Genomic DNA, 18,592 nt, shown 5'->3' on the forward strand with positions numbered 1-18,592 from the left:
TTTTAGCAGCAAGGACTGGGAGACTAGTCAGGATCGAAAACCTGCTCCAGAGTGCTCAGGACCTCAGACTGTGGCGAAGGTTCACCTTCCAACCCTGTTCGGGGCGGTAGTTATTTAGGCAGGTTACCTTCGCTTACCTCCGCCTCAATCTACACACAATACCCCATAGTGACAAAGCAAAAACTATTTGTTAGACATTTTTGCTAATTAATTACAAATAAAAACCTGAAATATGACATTTATATAAGTATTCAAATCAAATCATATATTATTTGTCACATGTTCCGAATACAACAGGTGTAGACCTTACCGTGAAATGCTTACTTACAAGCCCTTAACCAACAATGCAGTTCCAGAAATAGAGTTAAGAAAATATTTACCAAATAAATTAACGTAAAAAATAAAATAAAAAGTATATGAACCGAGTCTGTTAGTAGATTGGACCTTTACATATGGGACCTGAACTGCTGAGGGGAGGACAGCTCATAATAATGGCTGGAACAGAGCAAATGGAACGTCATTAAACACATGGAAACCATGTGTTTGATGTATTTGATACCATTCCATCTATTCAGCTCTAGCCATTGGCACAAGCCCGTCCTCCCCAATTAAGGTGCCACCAACTTCCTTTGTAACAGAAAAACAGCCAGTTGGCACTAGAGAGACCTTTAGAACTCTAATCTACAGTCAGCCAGTGCCTCAGAGAGACTGGAGAGCTGAGTGGATCTTTGGCAATGCACTGACTGTAGGTAGCACTCTTTCAAGATGCTAAGGATGGCCCACTTTGAGGTACCATGATTAAAATAAAAAATATATAGTATCATAAAAGTGATGGAGAGGAAGATGGGTAAATCACTCATGTAATCTGGTGAAATCCAGGTTACTGTTCGGCTTCACCACAGCCAGAGATAGCTTTTCAGTTCACAGTCACTGTCTGATTGAAACAGTGCTCAGATTGCCTCTAAGGATACAAGATCTGTTGGGGAGCAGATAGATGAAAAATGCATTGATCCCACAAAAAAGGTATCATAACATGAACCAAAACCAACATCTGAAATTCATAAAAGCGAATTGAGGGATCAAACGGTTTGGCTACACAAACATGAAAGCAGCTCGTGGTACAGCACCAGGGAACCCTTCTATATCAGGATGACTTTGAAGACAAGTAAATACAATACAAAAGTTAGTATGAGGTGAATGCACAGTATACAGTGCATTTTTAAAGTATTAGGACCGCTTAACTTTTTCCACATTTTGTTACATTACAGCCCTATTCATTTTTTTTTTTAAATCCCTCATCAATCTACACACAATACCCCATAATGACAAAGCAAGTTTTTTGAACATTTTGCACATTTATTAAACATTAAACATAAAAAACGTAACTATTACATTTACATAAGTATTCAGACCCTTGACTCAGTACTTTGTTAAAGCACCTTTGGCAGCGATTACAGCCTGCACACCTGTATTTGGGGAGTTTCTCCCATTCTTCCCTGCGGATCCTCTCAAGCTGTCAGATTGGATGGGGTGCGTCGCTGCACAGCTATTTTCAGAGATGTTCGATCAGCTTCAAGTCCGGGCTCTAGCTGGGCCACTCAAGGACATTGTCCCGAAGCCACTCCTGCGTTCTCTTGGCTGTGTGCTTAGGGTCGTTGTCCTGTTGGAAGGTGAACCTTCGCCCCCAGTCTGAGGTCCTGAGCACTCTGGAGCAGGTTTTCATCAAGGATCTCTCTGTACTTTGCTTTGTTCATCTTTCCCTCTATCCTGACTAGTCTCCCAGTCCCTGCCACGGAAAAACATCCCCACAGCATGATAATGCCACCACCATGCTTCACCATAGGGATGGTGCCAGGTTTCCTCCAGATGTGACGCTTGGCATTCAGGCCAAATAATTAAATATTGGTTTCATCAGACCAGAGAATCTTGTTTCTCATGGTCTAAGTCCTTTAGGTGCCTTTTGGCAAACTCCAAAGGGGCTGTCATGTGCCTTTTACTGAGGAGTGGCTTCCGTCTGACCACTCTATCATAAAGGCCTGATTGGTGCTTTGCTGCAGAGATGGTTGTCCTTCTGGAAGGTTCTCCCACCTCCACAGAGGAACTCTGGAGTGTGACCATTTGGTTTTTGGTCACATCCCTGACCAAGGCCCTTCTCCCCCGATTGCTCAGTTTGCCCGGGCGGACAACTCTAGGAAGAGTCTTGGTGGTTCCAAACTTCTTCCATTTAAGAATGATGAAGGCCAGTGTTCTTTGGGACCTTCAATGCTGCAGAATGTTTTTGGTACCCTTCCCCAGATTTGTGCCTGGACACAATCATGTCTCGGAGCTCTACAGATATTTCCTTTGACCTCATGGCTTGGTTTTTTGCTCTGACATGCACTGTCAACTGTGGGATATTATATAGACAGGTGTGTGCCTTTCCAAATCATATCCAATCAATTGAATTTACCACAGGTGGACTCCAATCAAGTTATAGAAACATCTCAAGGTTGATCAATGGAAACAGGATGCACCTGAGTTCAATTTCGAGGCTCATAGCAAAGGGCCTGAATACTTATGTAAATAAGGTATCTGTTTTTTATTTGTAATAAATATTGCAACATTTTTCGCTTTGTCATTATGGGGTATTGTGTGTAGATTGAAGAGGAAGAAAAAAATAAGAATAAGGCTGTAACGTAACAAATTGTGGAAAAGGGGAAGGGGTTTGAATACTTTCCGAATGCACTGTACATGAATGCTATGTTAGATCACAGTGACTTATGTCGCACATTCGCATGGAGCAGACATGCCATTATAATTATATCTCCTCATCAGGAGGTGTGTGTGTGTGCGTGTGTGTGCGTGTGTGTGTGTGTGTGTGTGTCAGGACAGACCTCGTTAAAACGATTAATAACTGGGCTAACTGGGGCTTAGTATGTTGGACACACATCATAATCCTCCAATACTGGAAACGTCTCTTAGAGGATTATTAGGGGTTAACATCTCTCCAATTCTCTGCCATTCTGGGTCTTTAGGAGGCTTCTATGAGGCTGATAAAGTAGAAAATGTAATGTTAAAAAGAAAAATGTACTGGCGACTCAGAAAATATGATGTGCAATTTTCATATTATGTGACTATGCGCTGGCACCTGAGGAAGGGTGAATACCATGGCAACAGTTGTGCGGAGAAATGTGAAAATATTAATAATTCAACACTACCAACGCACAAAATCATGTATACAGTACCAGTCAAAAGTATATCTTCTATATACCATCCCTACCTTGTCACAACACAACTGATTGGCTCAAACACATTAAGAAGGAAAGAAATTCCACAAATGAACTTTTAACAGGGCACAAATGTTAATTGAAATGCATTCCAGGTGACTACCTCATGAAGTTGGTTGAGAGAATGCCAAGCGTGTGCAAAGCTGTCATCAAGGCAAAGGGTGGCTACTTTGAAGAATCTCAAACATATTTTGATTTGTTTAACACTTCTTTGCTTACTACATGATTCCATATGTGTTATTTCATAGTTTTGATGTATTCACTATTATTCCACAATACAGAAAATCGTCAAAATAAAGAAAAACCATGGAATGAGTAGGTTTATCCAAACTTTTGACTGGTACTGTATATCTACCCACTTAACAGCTGGACCCTAAAGGTTTTACAACAACATATTATACTGTACAACAGACTATTCTAACATCTACTGCAGCACACACAGAGAAACCTAAGAAAATGCTCTGTCAGATTACGTAGCAGATTGAGTAAGGAACAGAGATGACTTCATAAACAACAAATATGTTCAACAGACAGACAACATATCAACTACAGAAGATAACTACTGTACCATACACAACTGAAACCCCATGAAACTCTTACTGGAAACAAACGGTATCGTTTCAGTTGAGTGTACTAGAGCTTAGCCTGTCTACTGGAAGGTGATGCTGTTGTTATGCAACCTCTTGCTAGCTTGACTAGCTAAACATTTTACGATTTCGGGTGTGTTTGTCAATTCAATCTGGAGTGCCAGAGTGCGCTCTGGGTGTTTGTAAATCCAGAGCATTGTCAGATTGTCAGTTCATAAATTCAGAGCGTTTGGCTCTCGGAGCGCACACTGGATGCTCTGGCCGAGGAGTAGAATTGAGCGTTCAACGGCAGTCAAGCACCCAAGCTAACTGGCTAATGTTGGCTAGCTACTTTCAGAAAAACAAATGAGAGAACACCTCACTCTGACCATTTTACTTGCCCTAGCAAAGCTGGTTAGGCTGTTTTCATGTTATCCAGAGCGTTGGTGACTATAACTGTGCTGCTGGCAACATTTAAATTATGTATTTTTTTGGCCAACATTTACTGACACTGGCCATATTCAACGGGTGTTGAGCGTTCATAAATTCAGCAGTTATTCTGCGCGAGAGTGCTCTGAAATCAGAGTAGATAGCCATTGAATCGCCCGACTGTCACGGATGCCTCTGGAACTTTCATTGCACACACTTGGCCCCTATTCGCACTGACTGTATTTGTATATATGTGCCCTTTGTTCACCATGGTGCTGCTGATTATTGTTACAATGTCCATTGGTGCGTGAGTACCTGTGCTGTGTGTTTTGGGCTTTCATGCCCTTGTGGATTGCGCAGATGATTATGGGTCTTGTCCCGTGTGATAATCATTGTGTGCAGGTGTTATTTATTCAAGGTACTCCTCGCTCTTTTGTTTGGGTTTCAACCCTGTATTTTGTATATGTGTTTTTTGATCTTCGTCCCCGTGCCTTTACATAGCACGCCGTAATTTGGGGCTTAATAAAAAAAACAATAACGCATTCCTGCATATGTCTCCCGAATCTCTTCATACCAATGTGACAGAATAATCGACCATTGAGGGAGACAGCTGGAATGGCCCGTCCGACGACGCTGCTACTGGTCCGTCGACGCGACGACGACGCAACTTCGGCAGCTGCATCGGGTCCCGCACTGGGTTCCTGTGATCGTGAGGCGGGGGTACTGTCACGGATCCCTCTGGAACGTTCATTGCGTACACCTGGCCCCTATTCGCACTGATTGTAAACTCAGCAACAAAAGAAACGTCCTCTCACAGTCAACTGTTTATTTTCAGCAAACTTAACATGTGTTTGTATTTGTATGAACATAACAAGATTCAACAACTGAGAGGCATAAACTGAACAAGTTCCACAGACATGTGACTAACAGAAATTGAATGTGTCCCTGAACAAAGGGTAGGTCAAAATCAAAAGAAACAGTCAATATCTGGTGTGGCTACCAGCTGCATTAGGTACTGCAGTGCATCTCCTCCTCATGGACTGCAACAGTTTTGCCAGTTCTTGCTATGAGATGTTACCCCACTCTTCCACCAAGGCACCTGCAAGTTCCTGGACATTTCTGGGGGGAATGGCCCTAGCCCTCACCCTCCGATCCAACAGGTCCCACACGTGCTCAATGGGATTGAGATCCGGGCTCTTCGCTGGCCATGGCAGAACACTGTCATTCCTGTCTTGCAGGAAATCACGCACAGAACAAGCAGTATGGCTGGTGGCATTGTCATGCTGGAGGGTCATGTCAGGATGAGCCTGCAGGAAGGGTACCACATGAGGGAGGAGGATGTCTTCCCTGTAACGCACAGCGTTGAGATTGCCAGCAATAACAACAAGCTCAGTCCGATGATGCTGTGACACACCGCCCCAGACCATGACGGACACTCCACCTCCAAATTGATCCCGCTCAAGAGTACAGGCCTCGGTGTAACGCTCATTCCTTCGACGATAAACAAGAATCCAACCATCACCCCTGGTGAGACAAAACCACGACTCGTCAGTGAAGAGCACTTTCTGCCAGTCCTGTCTGGTCCAGCGACAGTGGGCTTGTACCCATAGGCGACGTTGTTGCCGGTGATATCTGGTAAGGACCTGCCTTACAACAGGCCTACAAGCCCTCAGTCCAGCCTCTCTCAGCCTATTGCGGACAGTCTGACCACTGATGGAGGGATTGTGCGTTCCTGGTGTAACTCAGGCAGTTGTTGTTGCCATCCTGTACCTGTCCCGCAGGTGTGATGTTCGGATGTACCGATCCTGTCCAGGTGTTGTTACACGTGGTCTGCCACTGCGATGATGATCAGCTGTCCGTCCTGTCTCCCTGTAGCGCTGTCTTAGGCGTCTCACAGTACGGACATTGCAATTTATTGCCCTGGCCACATCTGCAGTCCTCATGCCTCCTTGCAGCATGCCTAAGGCACGTTCATGCAGATGAGCAGGGACCCAGGGCATCTTTCCTTTGGTGTTTTTCAGAGTCAGTAGAAAGGCCTCTTTAGTGTCTTAAGTTTTCATAACTGACCTTAATTGCCTACCGTCTGTAAGCTGTTAGTGTCTTAACGATCGTTCCACAGGTGCCTGTTCATTAATTGTTCATGGTTCATTGAACAAGCATGGGAAACAGTGTTAAAACCCTTTACAATGAAGATCTGTGAAGTTATTTGGATTTTTAGGAATTATCTTTGAAAGACAAGGTCCTGAAAAAGGAACGTTTGTTTTTTTGCTGAGTTTATTTGTATACATGTGCCCTTTGTTCACCATGGTGCTGTCGATTATTGTTACAATGTCCGTTGGTGCGTGTGAGTACCTGTGCTGTGTGTTTTGGCTTTCGTGCCCTTATGGATTGCACAGATGATTACGGGTCTCGTCCCGGGTGTTCTTTTTTCGAGGTACTCCTCGCTCTTTTGTTTGGGTGTTTTTGTTACGTGTTTGTTTGGTCTTCGTCCCCGTGCCTTTACACGGCACGCCGTAATTTGGGCCTTAATAAAAAAAAATATTACGCATTCCTGCGTCTGTTTCCCGAACCTCTTCATACCGACGTGACAACGACTATACCACTTAGCTAAGAATGATGTAAATAATCAAGTCAATAAATGTTGGGTAGTTAGTTAGATAGCAGATAGTTAATATACTGCCTGGCAAGTTTGATGTATTAGTAGCCAACTAACGTTAGGTAACTAGCTAACATGCAGGTACATATTGCTGTAATGCTATGCGGTTCTTAAGGATAGCGTAGCTAACAAATTGTCAGCCAACATAATGTGTAACGTAACTTACTTTATTACATTTTTTTTTAAATGTTCTTAACATTTGTCATAATTAGTATGCGCTCTCGTCGGACTTCGGCTGCATATTTTCCACCATTTTCTTTACATTTTTCATTTTAGTCATTTAGCAGACGCTCTTATCCAGAGCAACTTACAGTAGTGAATACATTTCATACATTTTTTCTTTTCTCCGTACTGGCCCCCCATGGGAATCGAACCCACAACCCTGGTGTTGCAAACACCATGCTCTACCAACTGAGCCACACGGGACCTGAAAAGGTCTGAAAAGTTATGAAGCCACGGCCGTGGCTGATGAATTGCACGGAAATAGTGTCCACTGCATGTATACTTCGTATTTTGTCGAATTTAGTATGTCATCCGGGAACCTTTGGCATACTAACTATATCCATACTATGACCAATAAGCATACTATATACTCAATTCACGTCACAAATTGTACGGTTAGTATGAGTATTCGAACACAGCTCCTGACTCTCTGTCAGGTTACATGACAGACTGAGTAAGGAACAGACTGACTTCATGCACATGTTCCCCTCCTTCCCCCATACCTTCTTCCCCTTTTCCCTCCTTCCCCACCATCCACTCTTTCAACACTCACCTTGGTGTTCTCCCTGACTCTTGTCCCGGGTTGATGACATCACCAAGCACCTGCAGAGAGCACAATGGTGGTTTCCCTCCTGTTAAAGTAATTTAGGAGCAAAATAGTACAGAAAAGAAGGAACGAAAATAAAAAATAAATACGGAAGTCAAGAGATAGGAATAAAACACAGATTGGACTAAAATGTTTTTAAGAGCACTGGGTCTATTACCCCAATATCCAAAGGAAGTGAAATATGTCTGATCAAGTACTCCACAAGTATGTTTTTCAGTTTAGAGATTGAAGGATAGACATTACCATGCTGACAGATTAGTAGTCTGGCCCAGGAATCAGGCGTCATTCTAGACGGATGTTTGATGTCTAGACTGCCAACGACATCCTTAGCCAACTAAAACACAAGCTGTCAAAATGATCAGACACGTAACAAAAATGGGTGAAACTCTATGCTATAGGCTATTCAAGTTAAGGGTAATTGGTTCACTAAAATCGCAGCTCATAAAGCAGATAAAACACACACAGCCCAAATATATTCTGAACTATTTTGGGATCATTTGTGAAGATGAGATTTTACGTACCCATTATCCATCACCATAGGAATTGCTTGAGCTTTTATCAAAAAAATATCTGTCAACTTTTATTCAACACTATAATAAATTAAATGCTCGCTCTCCATCAACAGTGTGGTGTGAGTACACAACACTTTCAATCTGTTTGTCATACCATACAATCAATGCATGTCCACCCTCTGGTGGTGATAAGAGGCCAAACACTTCAAGAGTAAAAAAATAAATACTGGTGGTACCATACATAAATAAATACTCCTTATCTGCACTGGACAGACCGTAATGCAACAAATACTTTTTGAAATATTAGTATGAGTTTTGAAAGAGTGATCACCTTTGTTTACAATTAGAGTTTATTGGAGTTCACTGAGATTGAGGATATCTGCATACTTCATCTAAGCACATGAGCCAAGTCAAAGGGCTCTTTGTCCAACTGCATCTCTCTCTCTCTCTCTCTCTCTCTCAAACTGTTCATGCTGAGCCTAATGGATCACGTTCTGTCATTACCATGGAGACAGCAGGCAAGAGGAAAGCTGATGTAAGCACCTTCTAAAAGATTGTTTTAAAAGGTTGAGTGAAAGTCAACCTACCTACTGTTGTTGTGACACCTGTCTAAAGCAATAACCCACTCTCCTTGTCTGTAAAAACCTAAAGCTGACATGTGAGCCATAAAAGAAGACCATAGACCTACTGATTATCAGTCAAATATTCAAACCACATCTCAATGTACTGTATCATAAAGAGAAACACAAAAAAGGGGGTCATAAATGTTCAATCACATTCAAATGTACTATTCAAATGAGAAGAATGGAGCGGGAGGTAGCCAACTAAGCCAGCTAGGCCAGAATGGGAGTACAGTACACCACTGCATGAGGTTACTTACTCCTTCCCCTCCCTAGTCCCTAACCTAACCGGTATTACCAGTCTACCTCTGGAGGAAGAAGAAAACAGCCAGTTGACTCTGACAGTCAGCAGTAGTGTATGGGGACATATGAGTCTCAGGTAGTTATTGTAAAAGACTATGAATTACCTGGATAAATATGTGGTTAATAAACAAGAGAAAGCCATGAAGGAAGGCAACACAGAGGAGGACATTGAGTCCCTCATTGATGGCATGGCGTACATCCCAGGTCACTTCCACCTGGACCTCAACCTGAACCATGAGCCCAGCGGGCCGGGGGAGCTGCGGAGGAGGGACACCCAGCTGAAGGTGGACTCTCTGGGGGCTGAGCTGGAGGCAGAAGTTGGGTATTGTAACATATTATCTTATGGTTATAAGGATGGAGTTTGGGATGTCTGATATTGTTAATTGAACTTTACTGAAATCATGGGTGTACATACAGGTAACTGCCAAAATAAAGGAAACACCAAAGTGTTAAGTGTCTTAATAGGACAAGTGTCTGGAACTCTATTGGAGGGATGCGACATCATTCTTCCACAAGAAATTTCATAATTTGGTGTTTTGTTGATGGTGGTGTAAAACGCTGTCTCAGGCTCCGCTCCAGAATCTCCCATAAGTGTTCAATTGGATTGAGATCTGGTGACAGATGGCCATGGCATATGGTTACATCGTTTTCATACTCATTAAACTATTCATTGACCATTGTGCCCTGCAGATTTTTATTCAGGAACCTAAGCATTATGGAATGTCAATTGTTTATTTAACTCAGGAACCACACCTGTGTGGAAGCACCTGCTTTCAATATACTTTGTATCCCTAATTTAACTCAAGTGATTCCATTATTTTGGCAGTTACATTGTTGATCACTAGCTAAAGAGTGCTGGAGTAAAACATGGAACTGGAATTCTAATTTCCCTTCAGCTGGTACAATGAATAATAAATGGACTGGACTATTGTTTTCAAAACATTACAGGTACCTCCAGTATGGTGTCCGTAACCTCCTGGGTCTCCTGGCTTTCCATTTGGACCAGCTGGAGCAGGCCGAGGAGACCTTCATGAGCATCTGTAAAGAAGACCCGGGGAACCTGAACGCTTGGGCCAACCTTGGCTACGTGTACGACCGCCTCCAGAGGGAGCTGGACGCAGGGGAGTGTGTGGAGAAGTTGTCCCAGCTCATGGGTCTGGAGGCTGGGCAGCCAGGTCATGCGGAGTCCAGGCTTTCTGCAGCCCGGTGCCTGGCAGAGCAGGCCTATGCTCATCCTTATGACATAGAGCTTGACAGAGAGGAAGACCGGAGGGAAAGACTGACCGCCTCTCTGATCCTGTACAACAGAGCTCTGGACTACGGGGGAGAGCTGGTGAGATCTCATGTTAGATTACTTACGAAGAACGTAATTTCACATCTACAGTAATATATTGATTTAGTAAAGGTTAATGTTGCTTATTTTTTTAGATACCAACAGAAGAAAAGAGAAGCTGGTATTTCAAAATGGCAACAATCTATATTAGGTAAATTGTGTCTTGAATGTTTCAAATCTTTTCATAGAAAATAAATTAGAAAATACTATCTACAAGCTCATGTGTAAGAAAAATGTAAAGCAATCTATTTTTGTAGACTAGATGATATGGTAAAGAACAAGGAAGACTCGGAGTACTCCAGACTGTTTCACTACAACAAGGGACTGAAGCTGCTCACAGAGACCCTGAAGTCAGAGAAAACACATCACAAAGGTATACAAGAAGGAAGAAAGATGGGGGGGAAAAAATACATTATTATTATTGCTCTCTCTCTCCATCTGAACCCACAAGATGAGTGCTGTGTCTTACTGTCCTAAATGTATTGATTAATCATTCAGTATGTTTCTACCTGACCCCCTCGCCCACACAGCACTATCCTGGTGCTACATAGGCATCATGTTAGAGAGGAAAGAAGAATTCTCCACGGTGCCCATGTCTGTACATGACTGTGGCTACTCTGATTCTGACCCCCTGTCCTGCTTCGGAACTGTACGTACAACACTCACAGAAAAGTGGGACTTATAAACTAGAACAAGTCGTAAAGCCCTAGGGACTTGTCTCTTGCTTTTTAATGCTTCTAATGACTGCTTAGTGGCATCTTATCCTCACAGCTGCCAGATTCATTCAGATGACAGTGTATCATGAACGTTTGAATAATGATTAGCTGATATGTCTGCTTCCTCATCACCTACTGTATAAAGGGTTATAAACTTGGCGCCAACTTAAGAAGTCTACTACCGTATCTGCCCTCAGTTCTTCTGCAGGGTCGAAAACTTCTCATAAGCCCTTGTCATAAGCCCCTGTCATTCTTCAGGTTATCGTAAAACCGAATGTAATATTGATTGTCCCCTGCAGGCCATAAAACTAGCTGCAGACGATGCGTTTATCCTGAACCAGCTGGCCAAGGTGTTCTATCTGCTGGGGAAACATGAGATGTCCACAGGGATCTGTAACATGGCCCTCAATGTGCTGCCTGACCCTGAACTCAACTGGCAGGCCTACTGCACCCGCGCCAAGGTACACTACAGTAACCCTAACATGTCTAAACACAATGTTCAACTCAGTTTAACACTTGACACTATTGTAATATGAAATGTCACTTCAATAATGTTAATACTAAACCAAATGATAAATCTAAACTCTACATGACACTCGCAGGGATGGACTTACATGACAATCACAGAATACACACATTTACATAAACAGACATGCTTTTATTCTCAGATCAATGTGATGGCCTATGTGAGGGATCTTGAGAGGGCTAAACAGGGACAGGGTGGGCTCCCTGACAGACATAGCCTGACTGAGGCCAAGGCAGACCTGGAGAGGGTGCTGAGTGTTCGCCCCTGTCTACGCACACACCTGGAGATGGGACAGGTAGGTGGGGATGTGTGTGCTGCTCTCTGCTGTTTAACAAGACACTGCAAGCACTTTGACAGCAGTCACATCGGGCACGTAGAAATAAGCCGTGTGAGTGAAAGATCAACAGTAACTTGTCAAGAAAAACAGAATATCTACTGAGACATACAGTAATGTGTCATTGTGTTGCTGTGATAGGCAAACAAATGAATGCAGGTGTTACTACAGGTGTATCACCACACAGTATAATACAACTGTGTGTATTTTACCAGGTGTATCACCACACAGTATAATACATCTGTGTGTGTCTTACCAGGTGTATTACTACACAGTATAATACATCTGTGTGTGTCTTACCAGGTGTATTACTACACAGTATAATACATCTGTGTCTCTTACCAGGTGTATTACTACATGGGTGTGGATGCCCTTCAGGAGAGCCTGCTTGTGGATGAGGGGGCGTTAAACAGAGCCCTGGTGTCCCTCTCTCAAGCCCTGCAGTGTGACCCGGGGGACAGCCTCCCGGACCTCCACCTCCTCCGGGGGCGCTGTCTGCTGCTGAAGGGCGAGGAACAGAATGCAGCCGACTGCTTCAAGAGGGCCCTGGATCTGGAGCGGCCTGGCAGCAGGGACACCATGGCTCTACGCTGCCTCCTGGAGGCCCTGTTGGGGCTATTCACTCAGAGTGGCTCCGACCCCGGCCCCGCCATCACCCAGCTGGAGGTGTGGGTACGGAGAGCCCAGGAGAGGTACCCAGAGGACGCGGTGCAGGCTGAGCTGAGAAGCCTGTGCAGGGCACACACCGGGGAGGTGACCGAGCTCTCCAGGGCTCTGATCAGCAGGGGCAGGCTAGAGCTGGTCAGGAGGCTTCTGGAGACTGTGCAACCCAACCAGCCAGCCAGGAAGAGACCACTGGCCAAGTCTATGTCCATGTGAGTGGTGTCTAATGTCGATAGAGAACTAGCAAAGATCAAGCACTGATTGAACAGCCGGGTTCCTTTTCTTTAGTGTTCCCAGTATGACAGGAAGAGAGTCATTTTTCTGTTTCTTTGTTCCAATGAGGAGCTTGCCTTGTGTCAGAAGACTTTGTACTAATCATGCAATGTTCTAAAGTGAAATGGTAAAATACATCTGTGCACAACTGCTTTTTTGGAACCCGTTTCTGCCTATTTTGTCTTGCTTGAATCAACTCACAAACTGAATGTGCATCAGTCATCCAAGGAGTTTATATAAGACAAATAAACTGCTGATCCGAGACATTCAGGAAGCAATGAGGACACACCTATCATTTTAATGATGAACCATACCTTCCCAACAATGGTGATAACTCTAAAGCAGTGTTTCCCAAACTCGGTGCACATTTAGTTTTTTTGCCCTAGCACTAAACAGCAGATACAAATAATGTAAGTTTGATGATTAGTTGATTATTTGAATAAGCTGAGTAGTGCTCGTGCAAAAAATCTAAAAACGTGCACCCTTTGGGGTCCTGAGGACCGAGTTTGCCAAACACTGTTCTAAAGCTTATTGGTTTAACCTGTCCCAGGTATTTTCTACAGACCCCAAAATAAAGAGTATTTCCATAAAGCCAGCCAGCTTATTGAGTAATGCTGCTTGGGTACTATGGTGCACTGTAACACACAAGCTGCTGGAAAATGTCCTTACATGGCAAGAAAAGCTGGTTTAGTCAGATTGAGTCTTGTCAACTACATGTGTAACATATGGGTTGGTTTGGCTTTCACAATCATAGTATGTTGTTGAGACAGTGAAAAGGAAGTGACAAAAACAAATTCCAATACTTTGTTGTAAGGCCTTTTAGTAAGAGTGACATGGTGACTTAATTATAACAGATTTTATGACAGGTTCCCAGATTGACACTCATATAGAATTTGATCGATAAATACAGCAATGAGCACTGCAATCTTGCCAATCACAGAGTATGTTGGAGATATCTGGAACAATGTAAAGGCTCCCAAACATAACATTAATCTCTTCTCTTAAATAACAAAATCTGCACTTTTACAAATACTTTGGGCAGGGAGTGGAGAGGAGTGCAGTCCTTTCCGATCGGTGGGAAAGAGTTCATACCAGTAGTCTGTGAGATCGACAGGTCTAGGCTGATTTAATGAGGAGTGTCATTACAGTCGATGGGTTTTCCTTTCTGATAAGAACTTCTCGCAAAACGGCGACCCATTTACCAGAATGACAAAGCTGGGAGTTCCTGCTTTTACAAAACACCTGTCAAAAAAAGCAGGAAAGATCAGCCATGAGAAAGCAATTAGCAAGTCACAGTATACAAGTGAGTTCAAAGAAGTGAGAAAAAAATACATTCCGTACCTTTTATGCTGAAGGATTTTAATGAGAGGCGTCTCTGGATTGACTTGATATAAGGACTCTTTCTCGTGGTCTTCAAAGAACAGCTAAGGAGTCAGAATGGCAAAATAGTCAGAACCAACTAAGGAAAACACAATTTCAGAGATAGAGGATATAACCCCAAAACTGTTCAATGAAACCAATAAATCAAAGTAAAAACTACTGACCTGGAGGTTTTGGGGAGAATACTTCCGGTTAGTGTCCCAAGGTGGGAGTTCCTCTCCAAACATGAGAGTCAGGTGATCAAGAAAGCTAAAAAAGCAAATGTTATGTTTAAGCAATAAGGCACGAGGGGGTGTGGTATATGCCCAATATTCCACAGCTAAGGGCTGTTCTTAGGCAAGACTCATCGCAGAGTGCCTGGACACAGTGCTTAGTCGTGGTATATTGGCCATATACCAAAAACCCCTGTGGAGCCTTATTGCTATTATAAAACGAGTTACAAATGTAATTAGAGCAGTAAAAATAAATGTTGTCATACCCGTGGTATACGGTCTGATATACCACGGCTGTCAGCCAATCAGCTCGAACGACCCAGTGTATAAAATCTGTATTATTTTGAGTGTTATTGGTCATTAGCAATGTAATGTTGGTTCTACTTTAGACATCTTGTAGAGTATTGAGTTGGATGATTTCTAGGATCTACAAACCAACATACTGTCTGATTTTATGTAGACCCTTCCAACCCCACATGATAGATAGATAGATAGATAGATAGATAGATAGATAGATAGAATCATACCTGGAGGATTCGCTGAAGGCTGAGATGAAGTCTGTTTGTTGGTGTTCGGGGTAGAGGAAGAGGACTGGCCAATGCATGACACCCTGTTCATCCAGGAACATCTTGGCCCCTGTGGCCTCCACAGAACACAGACCATCCAGGTCCAGGCCTGCCATGGCTCTAGAGGAGCCTCTATTATCATCCTCACTGTCAGAGCTGCGCTTAGGACGCTGCTTAGGCTTCAGTAACTTGATGCCACGCTCCTGTAAAGCATGTGTGTCATAAAAACGATGTATTGCCACGCGGCAGTGCCTTCATCAACCCTCCTTATAAAGGAATCATGTGGTCGGATGCGTGTCTTGTGTGACTATGATCTCGCTCACCTTTATAGCAGCCAGCAGAGCCTCTCTCTCACTGAGCTCCTTCTTTTCTTTAACCTTCGCCTTCCTTGCATCTCTCTCTGCTGCTCTCTGAACCACAAATACAACCATTTCAGCATAGGTTCATCTAAAACATGGACTGGACTCCACAACAGAAAGGAGTCAAGGCCATATTAAGGCCTGTAATATACCTTGTGTTTATCTGCTGTAGCTCTCAGCTCCAGTAGCTTCTTGTCTGTGGGCTGCTGCTTGAGCCCCTCCTCACACCACAGCAGGGCATCTGTATATTTTTTCAGCTCCATACAACACGAGGCACCTGCACAGACACAGTCACAGAGCAGGAGAAAGAGAGAGGAGTCATGCATACAGCATTTGTCTCATTGCAAATGTTCAGTGTCTAGATGTGTCTTCCAGTAGAATAGTGAAATGTGATGTTTATCTATGGACAAACCTCTAATTAATGTTTTGAGGTGGTCTGGTTTAAACTTCTTTGCAGCGACAGAATCATTCAGTGCAGAGCGCATGTTACCTGCAAGGCAAGAAGAGAGAGTGACTGCAACAAACATCCCAGACCAATATCATGAGATCTACAGATGGGTAAGTTCTAAGAACAGGTCTGTACCCAGGTGGAAGTGTGCTGCCGCTCGGTTAGCGAGCAGGATGGCATTGACATTAGAGTCACTGCAGTTCTTCTTCAGTCCGGCTGTGTAGGACACTATAGCTTTCTTGTAGTTCTTCTCTTTAAAGTAGTCGTTCCCCTCATCTTTCAGGCTCTCGGCTTGCTCTGAGTAGAAATAAGGAAACAACCATTGACTCTGGGTTTGGCTGGGACAGCCAATTCATTCCTCAGGAGTGGAGAAAAAGTACAGCAACGGCTACCATACCCTCTAGTGGTCTGTCATCGTCGTGGATGATGGACTGAATAGCAGCCAGCTCCGGGTGTTTCATGGGGTCAATCTCATCAGGCGCTGTCTTCATAAACATAGGCACCTTATCGAACTCCTGCAGGACAGTGCAATGAATGAGACAGGTAGTAAAGCCTGTGGCCTCTGGAAACCATGGGGACAGTTCTGGGCATAGCTGAGTGCACGACTCTTTGCCAGTAACTAACATAACTAGCTAGCTAGCCAATCAATGAGACTGGCAGTATGACAAAATGTAAAGAAAACTGTGTTTTATATCAAAATGGTTTAGCCATTTAAACAAATCTTTAATAGTATTCTAGCTAGCTAACATTTGTCGTTAGCGCCCATTCACAGATAGCTAGCTAACCAGTCATATCTAGCCAACACTCCAATGATACTGACAGAGTAATGACTGAAAACTGTCAGTGCTATATCAGTCGTGTTTGTAGAGATGTTGCTAGTTACATGTCTTTACTACCTCTTCCCAGTTCTTCTCGGAAAAGGCGTTGCTATATTTCTCTTTCTTGAATTTCTCCATAAAGTCGTCCATGCCATCGTCGCTATCATCGCCCTGTTGTGATAGTGAAGCCATATTCACTCCAAATAAGGTGGATGTATTTGAAGATTAAACTAGTTGCTGAATTACGGTTTCTTAGTATTGACTACTGAAGCGACACGTATGACAAGAAATATGTCTACATAAAGTATGTAGGACAAAATCATACAAGTTGTTTACACGTGAACGTTGCGGTGCAATATCAAAAAGCTTCCGTAGGGGGGACAGTTAGAGCTTTAATAGTTCTGATGCAATGTGTGTATATGACTCGTGTTACTGTATCTGACCGAGCCCGGATGGAAAAAAATATTTTTAATGACAGACATCACACATGACTAATGAACCAACGTAATTTGAGAATAATTATTGAACCTCTTCCACCGGCCCTATATTGGACTAAAGGAGCCTAATACGTCTTAGTGCAAGGATTTGCATGTTCTGTTTAAAGGGTGAATTGGCTCTGGAAGCCTAAAACAGCCAAATACTCCCATCTAAATGTGAATCGATTCTCAATTGCGGTAAGGTTCTTGAAACCTAAATCCCTCTACTTTCATATCACATCAAAAATAATTTCACAAATGCTAAATACACAATTATTGTACACGGTCGTAACCGGTTTTAACAGTTGCAGATTACAGTATTTTTCAGTGACAACACGTTTGTGGCGTCCATCTTCCGTTTACACACAGGTGTCCGGAGACTCAGATAGCATATTAGCACAGGTAGTCCACTCTGTCTTCTGTAACATGGAAATATGACCATGTGGGAACCCTATAAAAGGTGTGTATCAATTGAACCTTTATTAATGTATATATTTTTTCCTTGCTGATATGAAAGCAAAGGTCCTTATGCTTCCAAAACCGTACCGCAAGCGATCCGTGTTAATGTTCAGACCGAGCGTCGCGGCTCTTGACAAAACTTCCTCGTACAGAAGACGCCTTCGTCCAATTGATTTACAGTTGAAGTCGGAAGTTTACATAAACTAGATTTAATGACTCCAACCTAAGTGTTTCAACCACTCAACAAATTTCTTGTTAACAAACTATAGTTTAGGCAAGTCGGTTAGGACATCTACTTTGTGCAACAAATTTCCAACAATTGTTTAGGCAGATTATTTCACTGTATCACAATTCCAGTGGGTCAGAAGTTTACATGCAAGTTGACTGTGCCTTTAAACAGCTTGTAAAATTCCAGAAAATGATGTCATGGCTTTAGAAGCTTCTGATAGACTAATTGACATCATTTGAGTCAATTGGAAGTGTACCTGTGGATGTATTTCAAGGCCTACCTTCAAACTCTGTGCATCTTAGCTTGACATCATGGGAAAATCAAAAGAAATCAGCCAAGACCTCAGTGAAAAAATTGTAGACCTCCACAAGTCTGATTCATCCTTGGGAGCAATTTCCAAACGCCTGAAGGTACCACGTTCATCTGTACAAACAATAGTATGCAAGTATAAACACCATGGGACCATGCAGCCGTCATACCTCTCAGGAAGGAGAGAGTCTCCTAGAGATGAACGTACTTTGATGCGAAAAGCGCAAATCAATCCCAAAACAACAGCAAAGGACCTTGTGAAGATGCCGGTGGAAACCGGTACAAAAGTATCTATATCCACAGTAAAATG

General features: G+C 43.1%; 2 protein-coding genes across 2 annotated transcripts; one reads left to right on the forward strand and one right to left on the reverse strand.

Annotated features, from left to right (window-relative positions):
• The first annotated feature begins 9,188 nt into the window (after nucleotides 1–9,188).
• On the forward strand, nucleotides 9,189–13,188 carry ttc22 (tetratricopeptide repeat domain 22). The gene is made up of 8 exons (XM_014123382.2): nucleotides 9,189–9,503; nucleotides 10,130–10,514; nucleotides 10,610–10,665; nucleotides 10,772–10,887; nucleotides 11,045–11,163; nucleotides 11,530–11,691; nucleotides 11,899–12,051; nucleotides 12,436–13,188. The coding sequence occupies exons 1-8, from the start codon at nucleotides 9,277–9,279 to the stop codon at nucleotides 12,967–12,969; spliced, it is 1,752 nt and encodes a 583-aa protein (XP_013978857.2). The 5' UTR covers nucleotides 9,189–9,276; the 3' UTR covers nucleotides 12,970–13,188.
• Nucleotides 13,189–13,826: 638 nt separating this feature from the next.
• ttc4 (tetratricopeptide repeat domain 4) lies at nucleotides 13,827–17,187 on the reverse strand. Its single transcript, XM_014123385.2, has 10 exons — nucleotides 16,888–17,187; nucleotides 16,389–16,506; nucleotides 16,127–16,288; nucleotides 15,956–16,033; nucleotides 15,696–15,820; nucleotides 15,508–15,594; nucleotides 15,146–15,387; nucleotides 14,571–14,655; nucleotides 14,368–14,450; nucleotides 13,827–14,268 (listed from the first exon to the last, which is right to left on the reverse strand). The coding sequence occupies exons 1-10, from the start codon at nucleotides 16,999–17,001 to the stop codon at nucleotides 14,169–14,171; spliced, it is 1,194 nt and encodes a 397-aa protein (XP_013978860.2). The 5' UTR covers nucleotides 17,002–17,187; the 3' UTR covers nucleotides 13,827–14,168.
• Nucleotides 17,188–18,592: the final 1,405 nt, after the last annotated feature.

Source organism: Salmo salar, chromosome ssa10, assembly GCF_905237065.1.
Source record: "Salmo salar chromosome ssa10, Ssal_v3.1, whole genome shotgun sequence".
Lineage (NCBI taxonomy): Eukaryota > Metazoa > Chordata > Actinopteri > Salmoniformes > Salmonidae > Salmo > Salmo salar.